This window comes from Xiphias gladius, chromosome 8 (genome assembly GCF_016859285.1).
Source record: "Xiphias gladius isolate SHS-SW01 ecotype Sanya breed wild chromosome 8, ASM1685928v1, whole genome shotgun sequence".
Lineage (NCBI taxonomy): Eukaryota > Metazoa > Chordata > Actinopteri > Istiophoriformes > Xiphiidae > Xiphias > Xiphias gladius.
Window position 1 is genome coordinate 27,865,048 of NC_053407.1, and position 26,423 is coordinate 27,891,470.

Below are 26,423 nucleotides of genomic sequence, written 5' to 3' on the forward strand. Positions count from 1 at the left end.
CGATGCTCGTGCGTTGGTGCGAAATGTAAGGAAAAGCAGAAGATCAACGCTTCCTGAGTTGACTGAGAATGTCAACGCAGGACGTGGTCGGACTGTGTCAGCAGCAACAGACAGTCGGCAATTACACAGAGGATATTATAGTAGGGCTGCAGTGCATAGACCTCTCATTACAAAGATGCACGCACTCTGAAGAGTTTGTGCAAAGACCACAGGCACCGGTCTACAGAGATGTGGAAAAAGGTGATATAGTCAGACGAGTCATCCGTCACCATGTTCTCGAAAGGTGGGTTAGTGCATGTGTGGCGTAGACCGAGAGAACGGTGCAGGCCTGAATGCTTGACCCCTACAGTGAGGGGATCCGGTGGCTCTGTTATGCTGTGGGGGGCATTTTGCCGGCATGGTTTGGCTCCACTTGTCACTGCAAATCATATACAGAGTCGTTCTGAGTGATCATCCTGTGATGAAACATTTCTATCCTGACAGGAGTGGTCTCTTCCAGGATGACAGTGCCCCCACCCACAGGTGACGAGGGGGGTCACTGAATGGTTTGATGAGTATGAAAATGATGCGAGTCATACGCTGTGGCCTTCGGTGTCACCTGATCCGAGTTTTTGGGCCGACACGATAGACCGCGCTCTCCGCCACCATCATGAAAACACCAAACGAGGGAATATCTATTAGAAGAATGGCGTCCCTTCCCTCCGGCAGAGTTCCAGAGTCGTCCAAGCTCAACGCCGAGGTGCACTGGGGCTGTTCTAACGGCTCACGGTGGCCCAACCCCTTACTAAGACACTCTGTTGGTTTTCCCCTTTAATTTCTCATCCATCTGTACGGTCGGGTGTCCGACTTCAAAAGAACATCCAACGCTCCCAGTGTGGGGCAACGGACAGAGCAAAGCGCTGATCACTTCCGGGGGCTGGGGTCCCCGCTTCCACTGGGGCCGCCCACATTTAAGATGCATGCACTCGCAGCACTGTGAGGCACTTTAGTTAAAAGCCTCCACCAAACGGCATGGGCTGTATAATTATGTAAAGAATGAAGAGAGAGAAGGGAGGCTGAAGAGGGAAATGTAGGCCTATGTAAAGGGGGAGGAGGGGGGTTACAGTGAGGGAGGGAGAGAGGATTAAGAGAGAGAGAGAGAGAAAGGGATGGTGGCTATGACCTACTTCCTAAGCACTTCACCAATCGCTTCATTTCACAGTAAAGATTTTGTGTGCACAGGACACACACACCGTGAACACACACACACACACGCACACACACACACACAGCATGGACACATACGTGCAAACACACAAAAATCAGACTACCGAGTACACGTGCACAGAAAAATGTTTAAGTACATAGAATTAGTGGTCCGCAAAGCACATAAAGAATCCAAATGGCCAGTTTCCCGTGCAGCAAGGCTTTAGGGACGTAGAGGTGCTCTTTAAAAAAAAAAGGATGACCGAAAACAAAACGTGCTTCACGCACTCTTAGGCGGAACGAGGGGAAAGGGTTAATGATGCAAATGCCTTTTCCTCGGTCGGACATATTAATGGTTTCAAGTGACGACTAGTTTCGACCACAGTGATTCTTTGTTAGGGTGGAGGCAGTAAAACCAAATTCACACCTGAAACTCTATATAGATACACACTTTGTTACACAATGATATCACATAATTAAATGACCGATGGATACACACACACACACACAGACACACACACACACACACACACAATCAAAATGATATTAAATATATTGCTTTAATGAAGGTAATAAAATATTAGCAGTACGACTCACATCATGCAGTGTGAGAAATAGGTACAATTCAGAAGGTTGTTTGGAAAAAAAAAGCTTTATAATCCATTTATCTTTATTTCAATCAGAACCCAGGAATTCTAAGCCATCAAATTTAAAAATTCAATGGGTTTTCCTCAGTAACAGTCTTAACGGAGGCTTCCATTATCCCTTTTCTCCTTGGTTTGCCCACGATAGCCAGAAGAACATTTTGTTTCAGTGACTTGTGTTAAAGAGTGCGAGCGGCTGCGTTGATGGAAACGCACCGGTTGGTGTAGCCGAGAGACGAGGAGCGACGAAGTAATGGATCCGTGAGTCTCAAGGCTTATCAGGCAACAAAACACCGTGATCAAGTTATCATGGTGGCAATCGTTGTATCTTTCGTCACGACGACCACAAGCTAAACAGCAGAAGTGGGGTGGGTTTTTTTTTTCCCCGTTACAGAGTAATCTCCCTGGGAACGTGCACTCGCCAACGCAGTTCGACGACCTTGGACTGCGTCGCGGCAAACGTTGAGCCAGGTGCAGCTTTTTTGGAGGAATGCGGTGAATGCAGAGGTTCCACTCGGAACAATGGGGGGGGGTTGCAATTTTCACACAGCGCTGCCGTCTGCCGGAACACAACCTTAGCGCCGAAACAATTTATCTAGTAGTCAATAGAAAAGTAACCAATCATCAAGACTGATGGCGATAAATTTACTGTTGATCCCGTAAATCGTTTAATTTAAACTAGGGCTGAAACTAACGACTATCTTCATTATTTTTCATCAATCACATGTTAGAAAATAGTGAGACGTGCCCAATACGATTTCCCAAAGCGCTATTTAATTTGATGGTTTCGTTCGACCAACGGTCCAAAATCCCAAAATATTCAGTATTTAGAAACAGATATGACAAAGAAAAGCAGCAAATCACAACATCCGAGAAACTTCAAGGAGCAAATGTTTGGAATTTTTGCTTGAAAAAGGACTAAGTGATTCATGGATTGTCTAAATAGTTGCCAATTAATTTTTTGCCGACAGAGTAAATCGATTAATTGACTAATTGTTGCAGCACTAGTTTAAACTACTTCCTCAAGCAAAAAAAAAACTCAAAAAGATGATCTTGGATTTGCAATAGGAAACAAGCTATTTGCATTTCGCCTCTAGGATCTTGCGTTGGGCATTTTTCACTATTTTCTGACATTTTCATTTAATACACTGAGCGCTTAATTGATGAATCCAAAAAATAAAAAAAATTTAAAAATAAAAAACTGACATATTTATCATTTGAATAATTCCCTACATCTATTATACATGCACATGCGTACACACACACTCAGACATTCTCTTTCAACTCTGAGACAGTCCGACCCCCTGGGAGCGAACCCGTCTTCTGCATTGACTGACAGCACTTCAAAAAGCACCACACAAAAGAAAGAAGAAAAAAAAAGGATTGTCATAAGACGCAGGTTCTCCAGAGACATGCGGGTGATACCACCTTCCCTGAAATGGGGGGGGGGGTACACTCCCAGTCTTTTTAGCTTCATTCCTAAGTGGCACATCAGTTGGATGGCAGTGAAACACGACCCCGTGAGCTCAGGATGCTGACTGGCTTGTGCGTGCGTGCGTGCGTTTGGAGAGGGAGGATTAACCCAAGAAGTGTGAACCTGCTTTTGGACCCTGGAAAAGAGGACGAAGAGGAAGAAAGAAGCACACAGACACACACGTGTACAGCGGTTGTCTTTTAACCCCGTGCTGAATTTAGAATAATTTGCATTTGCATATTCAGACGTCACACATATTAATAATTATGTGATCTTTGTGTAGTGTTTTCAAACCAATTTCTTATTTCAAAAAATGTCTAAAAGTAAAAGAGATACATGGCAAAATGCCTTAGCAATAGTGCATCTGACTGACAATGATGCCAACACACACTCTGCCAGGATGCTGAGAGAAAATAATCACGTTTCTTATTTGAAGGGCTTTCTCATCCCGATTTCATTTCCAATATCTGGAAAACCTCCCAAAAAAGATGCGTCAGGTGGGGATGGTGATACTATCGCTCAGTATTTTTTTGTTTTTCCATTTTGAGTAAAACGAAAAAAAACTCCCCTTGATTTGTAGGGTCACAAATTTTGCACAGCACTTAATTGAAATCCTTGGGGAAGCTTTCTAAAAGGTATCCTTCTCTGTCAGGGAAAAAACAAAAAAACAAATTTCAGGTCAGGGAGCACACTGTGATTTTTAATATATTTGGGATTATGTGTGCAGCCCAAAGGGAGGGATGCTGCAAGAGAAGGACAGAAATTCATGTGGAAGGAGAGAGACTGTAAGAAAGACAGTAATGATGAGCAATGAGCTGCCACAGTGTCTGTCCAAAGAGATAACGACAGAGATAGAAACAAAGAGGCAGTAAAGCGACAGAGAGTGACAGAGAGAGAGAGAGAGAGAGAGGGCAGGATGTCCAAAATACAAAGATTTACGGGAACAAAAAGAGATGGACAGAGATATAGTAGAAGACAAACATTGCTGAGTGTGTGTCGGGAGGGGAGAGATGGAAAAGCCCAGCAACAGGGCGTGCCTTAAATAGCTAGATGGTCTGAGATAACGTGACGCTGGAGAAAGCCTGATGGCTCGGGGCATGTGTTGTGTTGTGCTAAGCATGTATGAGCCCAGTGCTGACAGCAGCTCCACGGGCTGCCTTAGTCATATGGCAGATCACATGACTCCCAAGGACGCCTGTCCCCATGAGGCCGGACGCTGGTGGGCAGAAACGCCGAACGCCCATCTGGATTCCCGGACTCTGCCGTCTCTGGGGGTGTTACCTCGATCCACCCCAAGAACACACATTTGTTCATGGTTTATTCAGGAGCAAAAGCACTGAGTGTTTATACCATTTTGAGCATGCAGCTTCCACAGGAATGATACCACCAACCTTTCACAGTGATACCAGTACTTTATTTCACCAGGATAATCCACTGACGGCAAATCCAGTTTTGCCAGAGCCACTAATGCCCTGCTAGACATTAATGGAGTCGACACTGGAGATGTAACAAGATGCCATTCACTGAGAATCTGACCTACAAAAACATTGTGGTGCCGCACACCACTTCCCAAAAGGTGTCCAATGCTGCAACGTGGGGAAGCCAAGAAGGTAGAGCTACAACCGTCCATTATTTTCTTCGTTTAATCTACTGATTATTTTCTAAATTAACTGTTATGACCTATAAAAAGTCCAGAAAATTGGGAAAAATGCCTGTTGGAATTTTCCACAGTCCAAGGTGACATCTGTCCGACAAAACAGTCCAAAACCCAAAGATATTCAGTTTACTGTCACAAGAAAATCACACACTTGAGAAGCTGGAGCCAGCAAATATTTGGCATATGTGCATAAAAAAAAAAATAACTAAAATGATTATTTGGTTGCAAAAAGATATGATTGATTTTCTGACCATCGACTAAGTGATTAATCAACTGATCTTTGCGGCTCCGCAAGAAAGATTCAACTTTATGCAAATATCCCCCAAAGCATGGGGGTGACTATGTGGCAACAATAATTTTCAACCATTTTAAATCTCTCGTGAAACCGAAGCACATACAGCAGCTGTTATTGACTCCACTCAAAAAACATGAAATTACTTCAAACGAAATGGTGGAAAAGCTGACCACCTTGGTCAGTGATTCCATATAACTACCGGGTCTTGAGTAAGAAGCTTGAAAACACATGACTCGGAAAATAAATACCTTGGGCCACGCGTCGGTTTAGAGGCTAGGGAAGAAAGTAACTGCCCGCTTGGAGGCGGGAATGTAAAGCTTCGGGCTCATGAGGGGCAAGAGACTGCCTCTCTAAATCCGCATGTGAACGCACTGTAGCGCTCACCTAGAGCTTGCCTGCATCTTGTCTAACTGGCCGGTCACCCAAATGCTTTTTCACTGGCCTTCCACTGGTAAGTCCGTGCCAGTGAAACCATCCCATCAAGTTGTTTTCACAAAAGCACAGACGTCCAATCTGGGGACCTCCGTCTGTACAACAATTCTCTCCCACCGAGACTATGGCTCACAGAACATTACTGCCCACCAGTTTAGTATGAGTGTGTGCAGGATTTTTAGTATGCTTAAATTATTCAAAAAAAGAAAAACAGGAACTGCTGACCAGGTGATGTCAGTGTCTTCTATCCACTTCCTTGATATGTAATTCAACTACCTGCAATGTTATATCTGCATTAAGTGGTATCTTTTTATATAATCATTGAATCAAATGACTCCTAATGCCAACCTCAGTGGGAAATAGGACCAAACTCTGCTGCTCTGTGAGGCTTTTAGTAACTTTAAGCTTCTACTAACTCGTTGTTTTGGCTCCGGAGCTGCACAGAGACTATATGGGTGAACGTCAAAGCTCTCACCAACTCTTCCCTACGCAACTGGAGGGGGTCATTTCAAGCCGACAACGTAGCCTGTAGGAAAGCTACAGTGAACGACCAGCTGGTGAAGAAGTTTCGGGGGTTTTGGGGGATATCTTTTAAATATGGGGGCAACAGCACACATTTTCAGATGGTCTCTCTCCAGGAGGACACTCAGTGTTGCACATGGTGGTTTACATGAGAAGTGCCACAACTAGTCACGCAACAAATGAAAACGACGGCTAGAGAGAGGAGTTCAATCCACACAGCTGACCAATTACGCCGTGAAGTGGGTCTTGATGTCAGATCGTTGGTTTCTGAAAGTTACAGAAATGGTCTGACACAGACCCCCCCCCCCTAATCCAATGTTGGAAAGGTGTTGGGCAGGGGGTTGTCGGAAGTTATTCAGCCATCCTAGAAGCCCTTTTGATGGAGTTTAAAGCCAGCTTTACATTTGTCAGGAGAACAGAGCCGCGATTTCAAAGGGATTGTCATGTTGCCTAGTGTGCCAGATGGAGTATGCAGTAAGTATGTAGTTTGTTTGCTCACATGTTAACCAAAAGGAATTTACAGGCCAATGATATTGCATGGTTGGGTTACTTTAATTCTGCTTTGACTCTTCTCAGCCCCTAGGAGTCAAAAAATAATTAATGGAGCTTTACGCTTTGGTAAAGTCGTCCATTTTGTTCTTATGCACTGGGCCACAAGGGCCATTAGCAGTCATCTACTGGCTACGTACCATTCATCTACTGGTTATCTATCGGTGCCTGTTGTGGCTATAAAGACTCTGAAATTTTCTACTTCCACTCTTTGTACAGCATCAATACTGAAGAGGCTTTAAACATACTGTCCTTGTAAAACAATTTCTTTGTGTTCGTGGGAAATGACCACTGGCCATCAGCCAAAGACTTAAAATCTTTGTTCTGGCTATCAACTTTATCCACTTTGACTCAGGCTACTCAGCCATCACTCAGCCAAGATCTACCACTTGTAAAATAATGAAAGCAGCTATTATTTTAGAAATGGACCTTATGCCTGTGGCTTGTCAAGAAAAATAAAGCGGTTTGTTTCCTGCTCTGAAAATTGGGTAAAGATGCAGTCTCCAAATGCCCTCTGAAAAGCACTTGGCGCAGAAGAATGGGTGACTTGTGTCACCGTTGGCCACGGTATTCATGTGATATTGCTGTCGTTTGGCTAATCTTCTTACGCCTCCTTTTGTTTTTCTCCAGGATGAAACACGATACGGCAGCTCAACCAGCTTTAGGCACACGCTAATTAATCCGCGGCACCAAAGCCTCTTAACATTCAAACGCCACAAACAATCGGTGTAGTTGTGCCAAGCCATGGAAGTTTGGTTCAAGCTTTTGGTGTGGGAGCAGTAAAGTGGTCTGATGGGGGGGGGGGTTAGTATATAGATAGAGGACCTGAACTAAAACCGTCAGGGTTGAGGGTTAGGTTCCCTGTGTAGCTCTCTGTAATTGTGGCACGGTACGGTGCTTTGGAAATGCTGACTAATAAGGCTGGTTAACTTGATTTGTGATTTGCTTTTATAAGAAAGGAACTGCATTGTCCAGTAAAAATTGAAAGCCCTGCAGTTGGTGACGAGATGATGCTTTTCTTCAGGCTATTGGGGGGAGTTGGAGAGAGAACTAGAGAGCTAGTGGGTGGGGGAGCTGGCTTAATCCTCTCTGTCACACTGCCCCGCTTTGTCAGAGGCCTGCATTTTTCACTCTTTCTGCATTTCACCCACCCTCTATCGCCGTCGCTCTGATTCGAACCGAGGACTCAAGTCTCACTAGATCTATCTTTTTGAATTCTGTCTCTTTCTTCTTCCATCCCCGTTCCTCCTCCTGTCTGTCTGTCCCTGTCTCTCACTCTCAGACGGTGCTTATCTGCAACAGAACAAACACGCTCATTGTGTTTTGCAAGAGACATGAGGGCACCAGAGAGGAGGCTTATTTCATTGAAACCTGGATAGGATATCCATCCACAGGGAAAATGGGGCCTGCAGGGACTCTTAAAGCCAATGGAAAACATGAGTGAAATGGCGGTGAGGGTGGAACAGAAAAACAACCAATACCAGAAACACTAAAGGGACAGGGAAGAGTTGACACTGGGGCAAAGACTGTCTTTAATTTAAAGAAAGAGAAGCAGCAAAAATGATAGACCAAGCAGCACAGAGGGATCTGAATATATAATTTAAAAAAAAATAAAAAATTTTAAAGAAGGAAGTAGGCTGAAAACAAGTGAGAGGGAAAGGATAAAGATTCACATTATTGTCTTCAGCATGCTGCGAAGCCGAGTGAGGTAGGGAGTCACTAAGTTCTGGTCAATATCAGTAAGATCGAGAACTGTAAAGCCACGCAATAGGCTCAGTATCAGGAAAACTGAACAGAATAAATCTGCAAGATGAACGGTTTGCCAACAGTAATAGGGATGGCTATGGAAGGCTCCCGCACAACCAAAAGGTCACTGGTTCGATCCCCGCTAGCGTGCGTACAGTGCTTGCAACAGAGCAAGACAGTAAGGCTCTACATGTCATCTCAGAAAATCACCTACAAAGCCTTAAGAGAAAATGTAGCATTTTTTAAGAACATCTCTCTTCTCTACTGTGGTTCCAAAACTGAGGATGAGTTGCACATTAAGAGCCTATTTTAAAAAGCCATAGAGGACAGCCGTAAAGTAGAGCGTCGACAAGCGACCTAAATACAGAGAGAAGGACCTGCAAGGGGTTTGTTCGGAAATAACTCGGCAGTCCTGCCCCTGCTGCGAACCAGCGACCTCCGACACGAGGGCGAGACAGGTTCTCCAGGACACCGGGGCAACCATCTGTGCAACATCAGTGTTCAGTAACCACAGATCAATTCGTCATCCATTTAAACTCATCTCAACCTTCACCATCCTGTGATTATGGAGGCCATTCGATACACACACACAGTCAGTTGTCAATTTATTAAGAACACCTAGCTAAAACTCATGTCTCATACAGGCTAATACAACAGTACTGCAATAAATCCTACCCTCATGAAACAATTAATCGACTATCAAATTAGTTGGCGATTAATGTTCTGACGATCGAACAAACCAATCGACTAATCGTTGCAGCTCTACTGTAGTTATAAACATGCCTGATATTGCAGCTTATAATCTTCACACAAGTGAGACGGATCAAAACGGTCAAAACAAACATTGTCACCTAAAAAGTAATCATAAGGTAACAAAAAAGTAAAAATGATCTATCTATCTGTCTCAGCTGCTATTTTGTTTTAAACATTGCAAACTTCTGCATGTCGGGAGGCTAACCACTGAAAGGGCAGGTTGAGAAAACCAACGTACCACTTTCAAAACTTACTAAATTACCTACTTTGGCAGTGTTCACCTTGAGAAAGTGCTCGGGACCTTCCTTATTTTTCCAGCTCAGATTTCCGCTGGCAAATAAAAAACAATTTAACCTTTAAGTATTAGTACTTTCCTCTTTGGTTTTCAATAGACACTAAGGAACAACAGGAGCCCGAACCATCCTCAATCATCTCTTTATTACAGCCAGTTAAGCAGGTGGTGCTGGATGGACACGAGGATTTGATCATACTGGCCTTTCTGGCAGGAAACAGAGTGCTAACCAGTCGCTCAGTCAGCTCCCATCCAACAAAGGCAATTAGACAGACTGCTTATCAGCGGGTAATTACAAAGGAAAGAGAGAAACAGTGGGGCAGAGCCTTTCATCGTGGTCACACAAGTGTTCTGCACATTTCTAGGATAAAGCCAGCGACTCCGATTTTGTGATATCAACTTCATTGAGCAGCATTCGTGAACATTCATCTCTCATTAAAGCAAATGCTAACAACTCAATTCTGGGTCACAGTTCCAGCTAATCATCTCATCTCAAGCTGTTTCACAGAGGCAAGTCTGCTCCGAATAGGTTGTGTTCGATTAACCCGACAGCGGCTGTGATGGCTGTGGTTTGGCTAATCAGTACAGGAGTGTGTAGGTGTTGTCCGGACTCACCCTCAGGGCCTCTATTACCAGGTCTCGGGCCTCCAGCTCTCCCTCCATGATACTCAGCAGGGTGAGCAGCTCTGGCTTGCTCAGGTTATCCATGTTGAACTCACATTTCTGCAACAGAGACCAGAAACAACGTGTCAGAATCATACAGACGGTTCCTTTTTTGAATTAGGGGCGGGTATCAAACCTTAAAGGACAGGTTCACAATTTGTCTGTCTTAGAACAATAGTCTGGTGCGAACATCAGCACTGACACAGGTTTTGTCAGTTGTACTAATTCCTCCTCTTCATACTTGACATTACATCTTTTCTTAATGCCCTTTCGATGTAACTGATGGGGGGAAAAAATATATATATCTACAGTTCTCGGCCTGTCCAAAAATATATTCAAAACTTTATATCAGCAGTATGAGTTAGCCAAATCAAGTGGATATCTTCCAAAGCTACATTCTTTTACTATAAAATTCCCTCTTTGTGTTTACCCAGACAGTCTCACATTGAACCCTAATTAGGAAGGGATCTTTAACAGGAGGAATAATTACAGCAAACAAAACCTGTTTCATTGTTCAGGAACGGGTGCAGCTGACTATTGTTTTGAGACAGACTTGAATAATTGTGGACCTATCTTTTAATACGTTTCGAATAGTCATAACATGGAGGATGGAAAACTACAAGTTGGCTCCAAACGCTTCAGATTTGTGGTATCCTTTGACCAGACTTAATTTATCACGTTATCTTACTGTTACTTTCAACCTATGTTAACATTCTGACATAGCACGTAAAATTCAGTATGTTGCCACGTCAACGTTAGCCTGTAAATATGCTCACAGTTGCTGGAATTATACTTTATTTCGGGTTCACAAGCCCAGAATGTATGAATTTATAAACCCAATGCCGAATAACCAGAACCGTGTTTGTGTCCAATGTCCGTCTTGCTGTTTTGGAGTACGTCCAGGCTTTAGGATTAGAAAATGCTAACTCGAGCCTCCTAGTGCAACATTACCTCTCAACGTTTACTTACGTTTTTGAATAAAAGGACTTTTTTTTTTTTTTTTTACAAGTAACAGAATATTTCTACATAGTTGTATTTGCTACTTTTACTTAGGTAAAGAATTTGAATACTTCTTACACCACTGGCGTCAAGCACGTTTACATTTAGCACGTTAGCTTAATGTTAGTATGCTGATAGATAGAGAGTTGATGGATTCCTTGAGCAAGGCAATTGTAAAGCTCATCATCATCATCATCATCATCACAGTAAACAACTTGCTCTATCATTGAAAAGAAAGTGTTGATGGTCTTTTTCTACCAGTCATTATCTATCTGAGGCAAACAGTGTCGCCCCAGTTAAGTACTCATTTGTTCATTATTGGAAACTTTACTCTTCATTTATGCTGATCTGTATGCTTGTGGACACATCTCACATTTTACATGTTTAAATCACCTGCCGTCCTCTGAATAAAAGTCTCAAGGTTGTGCTAGCTTAGCATTTAGAAATAACTAGACGTCCACCAACTGATCGCTCTCTATTCTACCCGTAATTGGTGCCAAATTATATGGTTCTTTCCGGAAAAATTCTTAGGAGATTATTTGGAAATAAAGTGGAATTCATGGACCCATAAAATAATGAGTTACCATTAGCCTCTTGGCATACTATGGCAGCCTTTCTCACTGATTATAGCTCAGACTGAGGAATGGAGGTATGTTGCTGTCAGACCATCAAACCAAACATGCACAGTCATCAACCTACTCACCCCCAGAGAGCCGTGTAGCCATGACACTAGTGTGGCTAAAAATGAACCGCCTGCTTAGAAACTACTTTGCAAATGCAATGCTATTCAATGCTATCAGTGTCTGATTTCAGAGCTTTGATCATAACTCATACAATTCTTAAAATAAACTGTAGTTGATGATGAAACAACTGGCTATGCAACGACAACCAAAAAATTGGACCATTCATGTTGTAAGATCAAAAACTGAAAGAAAAAAAAAAAAAAGAAAAAAAAATCATCCGTCCAACACTGCACCCACTTTGTGCAGACTCCACCAGCAGGAAAAAAAAAAAGTTGAATTTATGACAAATGCAGTACTTACTCCCTGTCTCCAACTGGTCTCATTAAGTGCTGCCCTCAAATTAGGCTACATGTCCGGTCCTACCTCGAAGCTATTAAGGTCTAATTACATTTAGCTAGGTCATTAAGCACCTATTTGGTCAGTAGCGACTGCATGGCTAACGGGTGGAGATGACCGTAATTGGGAATGACCAGACCACTTCATGCTTCCCCCTCTTGTCAATTAAAAGCTTTTTCCGGTCTACATACAAAAAGCAAAATGGCTCTGTTGCCTCATTCTAGTCTGTTCATAGGAAGAAGACATGACTTGTTTTGGGTAAAGTCAATTTCATCTCCAACTGTCTTCGTCTTATCTGACTGTGAATCATGCTGTGCCATAAAAATACAGAAAAGATTGTTTATAGAACTAGAAATGGCAGTTATTTTGCAGGGCTGTTAAAATGCTAAAAAAGGTTTTGAACTCAAGAGGCAAATATGACTGCTTCCTTCAAGGATTCCGCCCATTTAAAAATAATGTTTGTGATTTTTTCCTCTACCTGCCTCTGAAACTCCAGCTTTATTCTAGGTGTACACATTACATTAAAAGGATTTGCTTCATTTCAGCAATATAGAAGACTTTTTTACTACCAGGGTAAAAAAAAAACAAAAGTCCCACATGTGACAGGACACGGCAATCTAAGTTATTGTGCAGATTTAGATTTTACATTAAAAAAAAAACAAAAAAACATAAGGTCACCTTCCAGAAAGGGTGCATTATTATAGTTTTAACCACCTAAAAGTACACAAAGCAGACCAGCTTCAGTATTAAAATGCTGCTTGTTTCTTCATTCAGTAATAACAATAACATCAAATATTATAATGTACTGTAAATACAGTAGACTTGAAAGAATTGGTTAAGTGCTGACAATCACTTCAGTAATCTTTCAAGCAGAAATACCAAACAATCTCTAGTTACAGTTTCTCAAATGTGAAAATTTCCCGTTTTTCAATGTTTTATATCTTTATTAACTGAAGATTTTTGGGTTTTGGGTGGTTGGTCAGATGAAACAATTTGAAGTCTCTGCCCCGGACTTTTGGATATTTGTAAGGGGATTTTTCACTCATTTCTGGCATTTTACAGGCCAAATGGTTAACTGGGAAACATAATCAGTAGATTAATCAAATTAAAAACAAAAAACAAAAACATTAGTTTCAGCCCTAATGTCATATAACAACATTACATTCTTTTGGGGCCATTTTGCCTCGCTACTGCTTTTACTTTTGATACATTTTGCTGATAATACTGATGTGCCTTTACTTAGTAAGACCCACTTTGTAATGGAGTTATTTTATACATTGGCATTGCTACATTTAACTGAAGTATCTGAACACGTCTCCCAACACTGTGCAATTTGTATATGTGTTTTTTTGTTGTTGATTTGAGGAACAAAATTGAAGTGAGAAAATGAAACAAGGTCCAAGAAAAGTCCCTGAGGAACTAACTCTCGGTGGCTAACTCTCAAAACATCAGGTGTGTGATAGAAACTTAGGCTTTCAATTATTAACATGTAAAATTCAACGATAAACTAAAAGGCATTTTTTGTCAAGACATCATGGTTTTGGGGACCTATACAGGTCCTATACGGAGTACAGGACTCACTCTGTATAGGACCTGTCCCCTATACAGAGTGAGTTTCTAGTGTTTTTTTTTTCCGGTCACATCTCTAAAACATCACAGCAGCATCTGGTTAGTCGACATTCCAAAGCTAAGTGTCAAATTGTTGTGTCAAGGAACATTGAAAAGGCACTGTGCTCATTCAAAGCAAAGCCTAACTGAGGAAAATGAGTGAAATTCTTGGCTGGAAGGCTTAAAAAAAAAAAAAAGAAAAAAAGAAAAAAAAAAAAGACATAAAATCACATAGAGAGGCCAAAAGGTAACACCAGAGCTCGGTGACAGAAGATTTTCCAATTGCCATGATGGCGACTACAGCAGCCATCTGCTGAGAAAGCCACATCCAGGTGCATTCCCAATATCTGGAAGCTTTTCACCGGGCTATTTGTTCAGCGCAGCCTTAATCAACCTTTTGGTTGATTAAGGCTTCGGGAAAGGGAGGAAGTGAAGAGCTGCGGTGCACATCAGGCGCACCGCTACCTGCTCGCTCTGGTGAGGTTCAGTTGTCAGCCAGCCATTTAGGCCTGATTTACAAGCCTACACCGAAACCCCAGCCAAGACGATTCCATTTCATCAAGGAGTCACACAAATCTCCCGAGGTCCCTCGCACAGAATATGACTTTAAACAGGCCGATCTGAGTTCTCAACAAGCTGCTGCCTTCTACGTGTCCTTTATACGCTATGTGACATTGTTTATTTCACCACAAAGGGGGAAAAGTTCACGCTCACACAACTGGAACAGTGGTAATAAATCCATATGAATAAACAGGCCAACACTTTCTCCTCGAAGAGCTTTTCTTTAAAAATGTGATGTTTCAGCCAGACAAGCTTTCTCAATACAGGTGCTTGAACATCCCAAGTTTTATCAAGAAATTAGCTTTTAACCAAAGCAAGTTCTGGGACCTGCTCACTCTAATATGGACCTTTTTCTTTTCAGAACAAGGAGCTGGAAAGAGTTGCGTCAATCACATGTTTCAGTTTAGTCGAACCACGTTTTTATTCTGATGCGATCACGGCAAAGCCTGGAAATATAAGCAGGAGAGATTCCAAGGGATTGATTCATTCGCATCGAGTCTTCCAATCGATCCCCTGAACCCCTTTTTCCCCGGCAGCATTTTCACCACTCAGAGAATTGGAGGACTCAGGGACCCCTTGGTGGCCGGCCACCCTGAGCCACGCTGTCCTGTCATGGGGCCTTGGGAGGTAAGGTGATGGCGGGGGTAGGGGTGGATATCTCTATCTCTATCTCTCTCTCTTCCCCTCTCCCTCTCCCCCTCTCCCTCTCCCCCTCTCCCTCTCCCTCTCTCTCTCTGGCATTTCAGCACAGTGAGCAGGTGAGAGAAGCGAACACTAATTTGTTCCATGAGTCGTGAGCTGCGCGCCAAGGGCACGAGCCGCCTGGCCGGCATTCAGAGGCTTGCTGTTAGCCCCGGTCCACTTAATAAGGCCCTTGTCATTTCACTCTGAGCCACGAGGGAAGGGAGCTGTTTGCTCTGCGAAAGCTCCTCCACTGTCTTCTGCTGGCAAGAGCCTGCTTAGGCCTGGAAGTTTCTCAGGGACTCGTGCCCGGCTACTGCGAGCACCGAACTGTGCGATATGGAGGCCTGTAAATAAACGCCTGGGAGGGGTTAGCGTTGGTTGCAGGGAAAATACCACCAAGTCGGGGGAAATTAAATGAATTGAAGGGGTTGGTTCAGCTAAATTACCACAAAATCTGTTTTCTCATTTACTCCTTGTGGTATCTAACAATGCAGACAGGTTTGGGAGTTATTTGTCCATGTTTTGAGGTATCATCATTATTATTATTTCTAACGCAGTTCAGATGAAAACCGCTCACAGTGAAGTCTGTGGATTGGGGCTGCAACTAAAATCAAATCAAATTTTAAACTGTTTTCACCGTCATATAATTTGGTGATTTGTTTGGTCTATCGGATCTAAGAAAATAGTGACAAATGACATTCACATTTCCCCAGGACCCCAGGTCACATGACCCGATTGTTTGGATTGTTTTTCCTCGCTCAACGGTCCGAAACACCAAAGACGTTCGCCGCTCGCTGTCACGTAAAACGAAGAGCAGCAGCGAGTACCCCTCGTTTTGCTGCAAATTAAATGATAGAACGATTTGACGAAACGGCTGCCGAGTAATTCTCTGTTGATCAGCGTTTCGGTTGCACTGTGGGTTACAGACAATAACCGGGACATCGTTTCAGCGAAAGCACACTGCTGTTGATTAGGCAGATAGAGGCAGTGGTCCAACTTTTACCAATTCAGATATCATCTGCATAAGTATTGGGAGAGTAAAAGTACTTCTCGGGGTATCTGTCGATACGGGGCACCGATCTGATACCAGTTTTGACCGAAAGAGTGTTAGCGATCGCGGAAACACAAAATTCCAAGATGGCAGTGAAAATAAAACTGTGTTTCACGGGGACTGGTCAAATCGCGGCCACTATCAGATCGCGTCAGTATCAGCACCGGTCAATCCAATGCATCTGATCGGATCACCTCTAGTTACGAGCAGCACAAACGAAATCCCATTTACCTCCATCGTCTTCGGTCGCGGGCAGAAAAAAACAAAAACAAATAAAACCGAAACTGTTGTATCTCCGCATCTAGATAAAACCAGCGGCAAGCTGCAAATTTTGTTTTTGTTTTTTTGTACTGTGTGAAGCAACCCTTTAACTGGATTGTAAAATTATAATACTTAGTCCTCTCCGATGACCTCTCCTGCTTGTTTACAAGGTAATCTGAACCCCCTTGTATCAGAGCAGAGAAATGTTGTTGTCAGGAAGAAGAAGCGGTGACATTACAGCCACTTGTGTTAATGGCACTCCCCCAACATGGCAGCACATCCCGCATAACCACTGGTGACCACTCTCAGGAGTCCGTTACACAATAGTCCGGCCAGGCATTAAAACGAGGTTTCAAGATGGGGTTGAAAAAGGGGCAAACCTGCCCACATTTTAAAAGGAAAATTTTGTTTTTAAATCACCCTACAACCAGGGTCTATTTTTCGTAACTCTGACCATCCCTCCAGTCCGTTACGGGAACTTTTTTTTTTTTTTTTTTTTATGAACGTCATTTCATCACTTCATTGAGGGTCTAACGGGACAAGGAAAACCAACGGTCGGACGATCGGGTTGAAAATGGACCCAAATTTAATCAGGCCCAAAAAAAAATAAAAAACAAGAGGAAAACGTGAAATTTGTTACCCCACCTACCCGCTGTAAACTTTGTCCCCACTTCCGAGACTCCTACAAGTATACACGCCGCAGTGTACGTACCCAGTTCGTCTATGCAAGGAGAAATTAAAACAAACATTTGGAGGGCGCCCACTTTTTGTTTCACCTCCAATATGTGTTTTAATATGGCCGACTAGAGGTTTGTTGACTCGTCGTTTGCTCATCTAACTGCTCGTGTTTCCTGTCTACTGGTCCTCGGATCTCATCAGTTCACATGCGAAAGAGGCGAAACATCAATGGAAAATAGCAAAAATAAGGTTGTTTTCTTTTAATTTCAGCAGAACAGGTCGTAGACACACTGTCTGCCACACTAACATGGTAAATGAGTAGGTGGCGACCAGCAGAGTGCCTTTCATTGACCTCTGACCCCTCTCTGGACCATGAGGGCCGGTCCTTCAGAGTCCTCACAAACGAAACACCCCCCCCACCCAACACCTCGGGCCAACAACAGAGAGTCTGACAGGGTTGAGCAAAGAGCAAGTGCTTTATTTAACCACGGCAGGCATGACGGTGGTGGGGGGGAGTGGGAGGGCATGGAGGCGGAAGCCCCCTTTGGCCCTCCCTTGGCTGGAGCCCGGAGAAGGAAGAGTGCGCTGGCAGGGCGACGGGTGAGCTGAGGAGGCTGCCTGGCTCCCGTGTCTCTGGAGCACCTGTTCGCCTGGACGCTAAATGTGAAAGTAGCCTCCGGGCAGTTCTGAGTGCTCCTGACACGGTACTCCGAGCTATGCCAGCTGAGTCACTGAAATTAAGACCAATTTAGAAAGGTGTCTGGTGAACCGGGCCTCCACCCTCCTCCATCCACCCCCGCAGCTCATCTCCCACCTCTCTCCACCCCCACCTCTACACCCACACTACCACCCACCCACCTCGGGGGCCGTGGCTGCTCTCTATTCCGGCAACTCCACTCCTCATTTTCAACCGGCCTACCTCTCCAACCTCGGCTCCAAAACAAGTGCGTTCGTTTGCTGTTATTTGACCGGACGTGGTACAAGCGTAAAGCTCAATGAGGACAAAGACTCAGGTGGCAAAAGCGTCCATCGGCCGCCCGCCGGGTCGACAACAGCGGTCCGACAGGTTACATCGTGGAGCCAGCTAAGGGGATGGGAAGGCTTCGCGGCCTCCTGCCGGCCCCGGGGGCAATACAGACCGATCGATCTGCACGGGGCGGCGAGCCCCTGCCACCGCACATCTGGTGCAACCTGCGAGAGGGCGGGCACGAGAAAAATCACAACTAGGTGTGTGTGAACGCGGAGCTCAACAAAAAGGTCTACTTTTACAGAAACCCCCCTTGCGCCGCTTGACTCGTCTTGGTCTCTGGTCTGGAAAAAAAAAAAAATCAGTGCAAACCTGTGGAAGGACTCGCAGCTTTGTAAGGTGACTGGTTGGTGGAGCACCAGTTCGTTCTCATGCCACAATCAGCTCCACGGGCCGAGTGAATATCACTTGCAAAAAAATTAATAAAGGAAAGAAAGAACAGAAAGGGGGGAGCGGATGTTTTCACCTTTGCTGGGGAGCAAAGCAACAACCAGCCTTGACAGAGCTTCTCCTTCGAGGTCTGACTCTGCCGCCGCCACACAAACAGCTCGCCGTAAATGTGTACGAGCTCCGACCTGCGTGCCCGGCGACGGTTTCTCGCCGACCGGGCGCAGGATAACGTCGCGACCGCGGGACGAACGCGCGGGGCAGCCGGCGGAGGCGAACAAAGGGACTCGCCGTGGCGGCCGGAGTGAAGCCAACGCGCCACTCTGCCCGTGCCGGGGGACCGGCGGGGGCAACGCCGGGCTATCTATCACCTCCAACCGAAGAGGAGCCCTTGCCTTCCTCCAGACAGCGTCGCGAGGCTCCCGCTGGCCACCGCTGTCGCGTCGCGAGCCAGCGAGAAATCGATGCGCGCCGCGTTTCTCGCTCGTTTTCGCCGCCGCGTCCCTCCGGACCTCGCGTCTTACCGTGTCGACGCTTCCCAGCACGGCCGTTGCCAGTGTTTGTACCGGAGGAGGCTGCTCTCCGCTGGCTCCCTCCGACGCCATCTTCGTACTGTAGCGGTCCGCTGGAGTGAGGGCGCATCCGGCGCTCGTTAACTATTGCGCTGCTGGGTGCGGATCGCGCCACCGGACGGCCATCGAAAGGGGAAAGGGAGACGCGATCCGACGAAACTGAAGGGGCTTGTGAACGGGGACGGAGCGGGTACAGGTCTCTTGCGGCCGCGAAAAGCCCACAGCCGAGTGCGCGGGCTGCAGCCTGGGGTGGGGAGGGGGGAGCATGCAGTCTTGTAGGCGTGGACAGACCGACGCGCAAAATCCAGATGCAGTCCCGGCGCGCTCCCAACCGGGAAGGAGGTGCGTCCCGGCAGGCTGATTGACAACGGCATTTGTCGGCCTCTGTAGCTGTGAAACGAGCCAACGAGCGATCGGCTTGTTCGTGGGGTTCTTTCACTGAAGGCGCTTTTTGAGGGGACCCCTTATGGTCCCACGGTCCCTTTCTACTTTATTTCGTTTTATTTTGGTTCATTTACGACACCGTGCAGGGCCGCAGCCAGCGTTTTAGAAACACTGAGGTCAGGAGCCCCCCCCCCCCAAAAAAAGCAAACCAATAACCTGCTTTCTGTCTTTCTCCACACATAAGCTACCCCATGAATAAATAAGTTCCAATATGGCACCATCGTAAAAAAAAAAAAAAAAAAAAAAAGAGCCTCTGGCCGCATTTGAGGCTCTGGGAGGGTTTTCCCAAGATCCTGTCTGTTTCCAGGGGAGGACGAAGAATTCGGTTTGTTAGCTTTAGTTAATTTAGTATTTTCAGGAGTAGAAATAGGAATTCCGCAGTGTAAAAATAACCCAAAGTAACCAAGTATTACCCTCGAAATTTTACTTGAGTGAAGGTACGGAAGCATTAGCTCGTTACGGGCAGTGACCCCTGCCGGTGTGTTATATAGAGTGGTGGGGGAATATTATTACGGATGCATCAGACTGCATTTTTATGCAGGTTGGTGCCGATCACGCTGCCGCTAACTCTAGCTCAGCCATAAACTGTTCTGTGGTTCCATCTTTAGCATTGAATGCCATTTTATATTGACCTGACCAATACAAAGTGCCGCTCTTCAGAGCTGTCCATATGCTGCACCGGTGGCGGAGTAGAAAGTCCGCTACCTCCCCCTGCTCTCACTCAAATGAAACCCGTCGCAGGGCCTCACGTGGTCCGCGTGGAGAAACGCCCGGATGGGGTCTAACGTGGTCTAATGGAGCGCTGCCGTTTACGCGCCTGTGTCTCATTTCCGAGAGGGAGGAGAAAAAGGTTAGGGGGAAAAAAAAAAAAAAAAAAGAACCCCCTCCATGTACGTGCGTGGACCGCGGCGCCGGTGACAGATTTCCGGTGACAGCCGGATCTTGTTCCCGTTGCGCGGGGATCGAATGCCCTTGTTCTGAGTCACTTTGGACAGAAACGTGCGTCAGATGAACGGCATGCGATGCAATTTTAGGGCCCTTCGCTTTAAAGAGCGCGGCGCCATCCATCAGCGGCCGCTGTAGCTACGGATTCGAGTATCAAATGAACGTATGCGGGCAGACTACGTCGATTTTCACAGAAAAACCCAACCTTCATCAAGACGTCTCTTTGTAATGCACACTCACGTTCCGGGCCGTCTTTTACTCGACCTCCGGTAAACTGACAGCAAGGAGCGGCCCGAACGCCCATTGTTAATCTTACACGAGTCGATGCCCAGAGTTCAAATCTCTCAGCTCCGAGTCTGTTTAACCCAGAGAAAAAGCAGGGAGAGGATAGGGGCCCTCTCGGTTCCCAGATGTGGCATTTAGGATTAACGGACGCTGATCCAGCCTGGTCGCCCAGGACGAGGTTATTAAGTCTCTATGTAGGTCAAATGTTGCACGATCCGCATTGGCTGGTTTCACCGAGAGCTTGGCCACGTGCTGACTTTGGGGACGCGAGGGGCGGCACGTGGTTAACTCGTGTAAATTTGATTTTTTTTTTTTAATCTGAAATTGATTACGTGCTTCTTTGAGGGGTTAAAAAAAAAAAAAAACCTTCCTGACCTTTACGCTCAGGAACACGGTTCAAACCAGGTCGTACGTCCTAGGAAACCCGCCGGTCGTTAGACTAAGAACAAAGCTGTTTTTCTTTTTGGCAGGACCATTTGACATCTTTGACCTGTAAGGTTTTTCACCCAACAACAGCTGCATTGTAGCAGCAGATGAAAAAAAAAGAAAAGAAAGAAAATTAGACACACAGATGTGTTGTAATACATCTGTTTTGAGTTTAAGCAGCTCACTAATGACTTGGTGATACTGAAATCTTGAAAGCAGCTCACTTCAGATCATTAAAAATGATATTTTTTCACCCCACAATGATTTCAAAAGCTTTATTTTTATGTTGTTATACGTTCACTTAATCCCATACACACACTCCGTGTATCTGCAGAGGGCCGTCGCTCATTCCTGTCTCTTCCCACAGAGATCTTTTCTTTCTCTTACTGTCTTGTCATGTGTCAAATCTCAAAACTCGTGTCTAAATCTGAGGCAAATCGGCGGAGACGGAGCCGTCATGCGGAGATAATTCCTACCCCCCTCCCAAAAGGGAGCTCGTCATTAGCCGCTGATTATGGGGTGAATCCGGAGACGCGGAGATGCGGCACCGGCTTGGGAACGACGACCACCCTCCTCTCCTCAGCTGAAGTCGGCTGCGACCTTAAAAAGAAAAAAAAAAACAGTTCCCCCTGGGAATCTTTCGTCGGATGAGAGGCTTTGTTGTTTTCGGTGAACTCGTTCACCTCAGAGATTCTCAGAGAAAGAGGTTTCGTGCCCCTTTACTGAACACAGTGCGCGTCTCGTGGCAGCGCTGCATTCTGGTCCCTCTCTTCTGCTGCGGTGAATGTAGAAGTCGTAGAAGTGTAGAAGTGGGCTGTTTCATTGCCCCCCAAAAAAACCTTCCCAAAGTAATTTATATAAACATATGGGATAAATAATAAACGGAATAATTGGCCAAGGGTAAAGGACATGGTACAATATGTGTTAGAATGGATAAAGATTAATTCCTTAAGCTGGAGGAAATAGTTACTGATACATTGGTCTCTAAGGGAGAAGGTGTTTCACGTAGTTGAATGACACTGGGCAAATGACATGTGGGATAAAAGCTGCATAGATATCACGAAATCAAGCGCAATTATTTTACCGAATGAGATGTTCTTCATAATCTCTTAAACCAACAAACAAACAAAAAAAAGGTTGGAAGAGGAAAATTGAATTTGTCCAGTGTGTGATTTCATCTTTTATTTAATGACAGAAAAGGATGCGAGTGGTGTCGGAAGCGCTGGCTGGGCTGAGTAGTGGATGCTTGGGAGCTCCTGAAGAGGAGGAAAGAAGTGGGTGATTGTTGGCGCTATTTGACTTAATTGTATTTTCTTTGTCAGGGTCAGGCCGCGGGACGACGACGCTGCAGATGCGAAAAAGCAGAGGGCGAAGCGTGAAATATGACAGAGCGTCGGTTGGGTCTGAAGACGACGAGTTTGAAAATGAGGAAAGTCGGGGGATGTGGACTTAGGGAGAGGTGAGCCGGCTCCTGATCTCTACCCCGGGCTCCAGGCTACCTTAGCTGCTACTAGCATAACGCATGTGAACCTCTGACTGAACCGCTGGATCTGACAAGGGAGAATGCATGGAAGGAAAAAGGACTAAATCTGTGGTTCCCTCTTTTTGTCACCGCGGCTGATGTTATGGGAGGGCAGCTCTGAGTCTGTGGAGTGGCCTTTTAAGTTTTGGTTAACGTGCTTGGGTTTGGAAAAGATTGCGGTCGGGGGGGGGTAATAAGAATCTAATGCTGCCTGCTGACAGGAGAGCGGATGCGAGCAGCAGCCTAAGGTGTTGAATCCAAAACCCTCTGCATCCGGCCTCCCAGAGGTTTGGTGGAGGTTTGACAGCGTCGTTTCGCACGTGTGTTTGCCTCCGAGAGAGGAAAGGTATTATTCCCGCCGCCACGCGAGGTCGTTTGTCAGAGCATTTAAACCAACAGCCAGTGCAGGTATTTTTGTGGAGATTGTAGGCGAGTCTCCGACCTTCTGTGCGCCGCGGAACTGTGGACCTGACAGCGAGCTTGAGATTGACAGTTCGCCACGGTGAACCACTCACAGTCGCACCGTGTGTGTTGTTGAGGCTTTGTGCGGCGTAGTGGCTTTCTCAGTCCGCAGCTCTTGGCAGCCGCTGAAGTCAATCCTGCACAGAGGTCGGAACAGAAATGAGCAGCAGGGCCAGAAAAACAAGCAGGCATGCCAGCTGTGTTTTTGTCACTCTCAACACTGCAGACACAAGTGTAAGTTTGTGAGTCTGCTGAGCATTATCGCTGCGCTCACCGCGAAGCGGAGACAGACAAGTCTGTGTTTTTGGAAAGAAGTCAGCAAGTCGACGATAAAGTTGTCAAGTTTCGGTTAAAGTTGTGGTCACAGAGCTGCACCGGCTGTAAATGTACGTATTAGGCCCAGTTGTCTGAGCAGTGTGCTGAACCAGGCTGAGTTAATCCTCACCGGGGCCGTTCTCCACAGCAGCCTGAGACGATGACACCTGGGTTGACACTTTGATTTCCTCCTACCTGCCCGATCCCGCTCACACAGCCAAGTGGGGCAGGAGCCAAATGCGACGATCGTGTCAAGCTGGGGGAATGACCTCTGGGGAAATCTGGAGTCTCTGACCCGCCGGATTGACACGTCTTTGGAAGCAAACGCCGCATAACAGACCAGAGCAATACTGCCAATATCCAATATGTTATTCAGTATATTTCTTAATTGTTAACGGATCCCACGAGAAGACCAAAAACCGCCAGCTGGCATGTGTTGCCTGTGTATCCGAAGCCCGACGTGGCCCATTCCTCTGTGCCATAGAGTCCGATCAAGGTCCAGAAGCGATGAAAACACGTCAGTGAGCCACACTGGGTGTTGCACTGGGTGACACGTTTGCCTTCATTACCATGAACCCACACACACACACACACACACACACTGTGGTTTATTTTGACTCAATCACACATACACCATCCTGCTGCCAGAAATACCGACTAGATCAAATCTACATGAATCCGCTGCTGAAAATAGTCCCCAATAGTTTGATTCATGTCTGATTAAAAACTACAGTGAACGGCTGTTTACTGAGCTTTTTTTGAATTGAAACCGTATATTTACGATCAGTTTTTAAAAGATTTATGTTTCGGGAGGAACTAGCGGGCCTGGGACTGAGAGCCACAGACTGGGTAGCAGAGTCAGAAAATGTCGAGTCTGACTAATCCGCCGTGGTTGTTTCGGTCTTTTCATGGAGTCTGTTGCAAGAGCTAGAACAGTGCCGGCGCTCGCCTTTAATGCTCAGCCCCTAACGCTTTCCGCGGCACTCGCGCCGCACACTTTTCGGCCAGGCTCTCAGAGTCTCCGTGACCTTTCGATCCGGTTTTGTCCGCTCCGTGGACGCCGTGCCGATGCACGCCGCACTATTAACGAGGAGCAGAAAGGAGCCTCTGTCCGCTCACTAGATCCCACTGAATGCCGACCCAGTGCCAAATACGGCTAATCACGTTTGCTGTAATTGGCCTGACTGGTCGTTAAAGGGGTCACAGGGCGAAACTACTGACACGAGGCAGAGGGTCTACGGGTAACCCCGCCTCCAGACCAGCCTCTAGGTGTAACGACGTTAGGACCCGAGGAACATCCGTGACATACGGAAGCGTGGGAATGCTAATTTGAGCAAGTCTCCTGCGCATGACGAACACGCGATTCGGCACACAGCGCACGTTGTCATGGAGACGGGAAATCTTTACCTAGAGGCGGTTCCACTTTCAGGCCAGTTGAGATTTTCCTTCTTCGAGGCACCGATCTTGCTCATGGTTAAAACACCAGAGAAAGCGTTTTATACTTCCCCATTCTAGCACTTCTTAAATGTGACACAAAATCTTTGGACGGGTCTGAAATAAACAGCAATTTTACACAAGTTAAAAAAAAAAAAAAAAAAATGGTAATAGTGCAAAGTAAAAAATACATGCATTCAAAATCGCACTAAGGTTTTAACAACACAATTTACTTGACGTATCAAAACCAAAAGTACCCGCAAAGGGGGAGCTGGTGGAGGTGAAGCTCGTATTAACTACCTCACGTTTTGTTGGATCTCTTAAAGGGGCACCCTACTGTAAACGGCTGGTCGGTGTGTGCGGGAGCTTCGTTAAGTCTGAGATAACAACCCCGGATGACGCCACCGGGGTTGCCCTAGGTTGGGCCTGGAGACTGGACATTTTTTAGGGGGAAAACCTGCGCCACAAATCCAGAGTTCGAAAGACGCGGGCATGTGGTGAGCATGGGCGCGTCTCGACGAAGCGATGCTCGCGGCTGCATTGCAGGAAATGCAGGAGCCCCGCGCTTGTAAAGATGGATGGACGGGGGTCGACAGAACATCCCGGTACGCCTTATCCCTCTGTGGCTCAGAGCTCCACTGTTGTCCAGAAAATTCCTCTTAAAAAATGCATCAGTGAGTCACACCACTGCACATGAACCCACACAGCGTAGTTAATTCTGACTCAATCCCACACACACGGCCCTGCTGCCGAAAATACCGACTGGAGCACCAGATGTGGATTAATCCGCCTCCGAAAATAGTCCCCCCAGGAATCCTCCCGTTTGCGTCCGAGTAACATTTGTGGAAAAACTACAGCGGCAAGCTGTTTTAGGATATTACTCAGCCTTTTTTTTTTTTTTTTAATTTTTTTAAATGAAAATATAATTGTGACCTGTTTCTCAACAATCTGCCTTCAGTAGGACGTAATGGGCTTGGCGCTGAGAGCCGCAGACAGGGTGGTGAAATCAGAAAGTACTGAGAGTCGCGTAGTTGGTTTCGGACTTTTCATGGGATTTGTTAAAATATCTAGAATAATAAATCTAGGACAATGTCGGCCTGCTGTTTGTTTCTCAATCAAACGTCAGTGTTTTTGTTTTAAAGCCGGACCGCAATTGTTCCCAAACCCTAACGACACGTTTATTACTGTAACCATAGTGACGAGGCCCCCCCGTCCTAACAAATCCCTAAAAATGACCAAACCTCGAAGGCGGCATTACCAGATCACAAAACAGATTTCTGAGCGACGGCGATTAGTAACGGCTTGGAAGCCACGGACTAATGATGCGTCGCGGGCTTGGACGAAGGATGTAATTCCTCATCTACTTCCCAGGATTTGTTGGAAGTGTGGCATTAAATTACAGGAGTATTTCATCTGCAACAGTGCATCATATTTAATAAAATGATCACACGTTTTGTGCGTAAAACCCAAG

At 45.7% G+C, this 26,423-nt stretch overlaps 1 protein-coding gene across 2 annotated transcripts in view; it reads right to left on the bottom strand.

Moving 5' to 3' along the window:
• The window catches only part of cttnbp2 (cortactin binding protein 2), a 97,805-nt gene extending 78,413 nt beyond the window's left edge, over positions 1-19,392 (bottom strand). The window contains exons 1-2 of one of the 2 annotated variants that reach the window (XM_040133160.1): positions 19,072-19,392; positions 10,165-10,272 (exon numbers count right to left, since the gene is read on the bottom strand). In XM_040133160.1, the coding sequence (XP_039989094.1) occupies positions 10,165-10,272; positions 19,072-19,152 (189 nt within the window). In that variant the 5' untranslated portion in view covers positions 19,153-19,392. Of the gene's footprint in view, positions 1-10,164; positions 10,273-18,626; positions 18,735-19,071 lie in introns of those variants that run through there. The other variant, XM_040133161.1, reaches the window with a different exon arrangement.
• Positions 19,393-26,423: the final 7,031 nt, after the last annotated feature.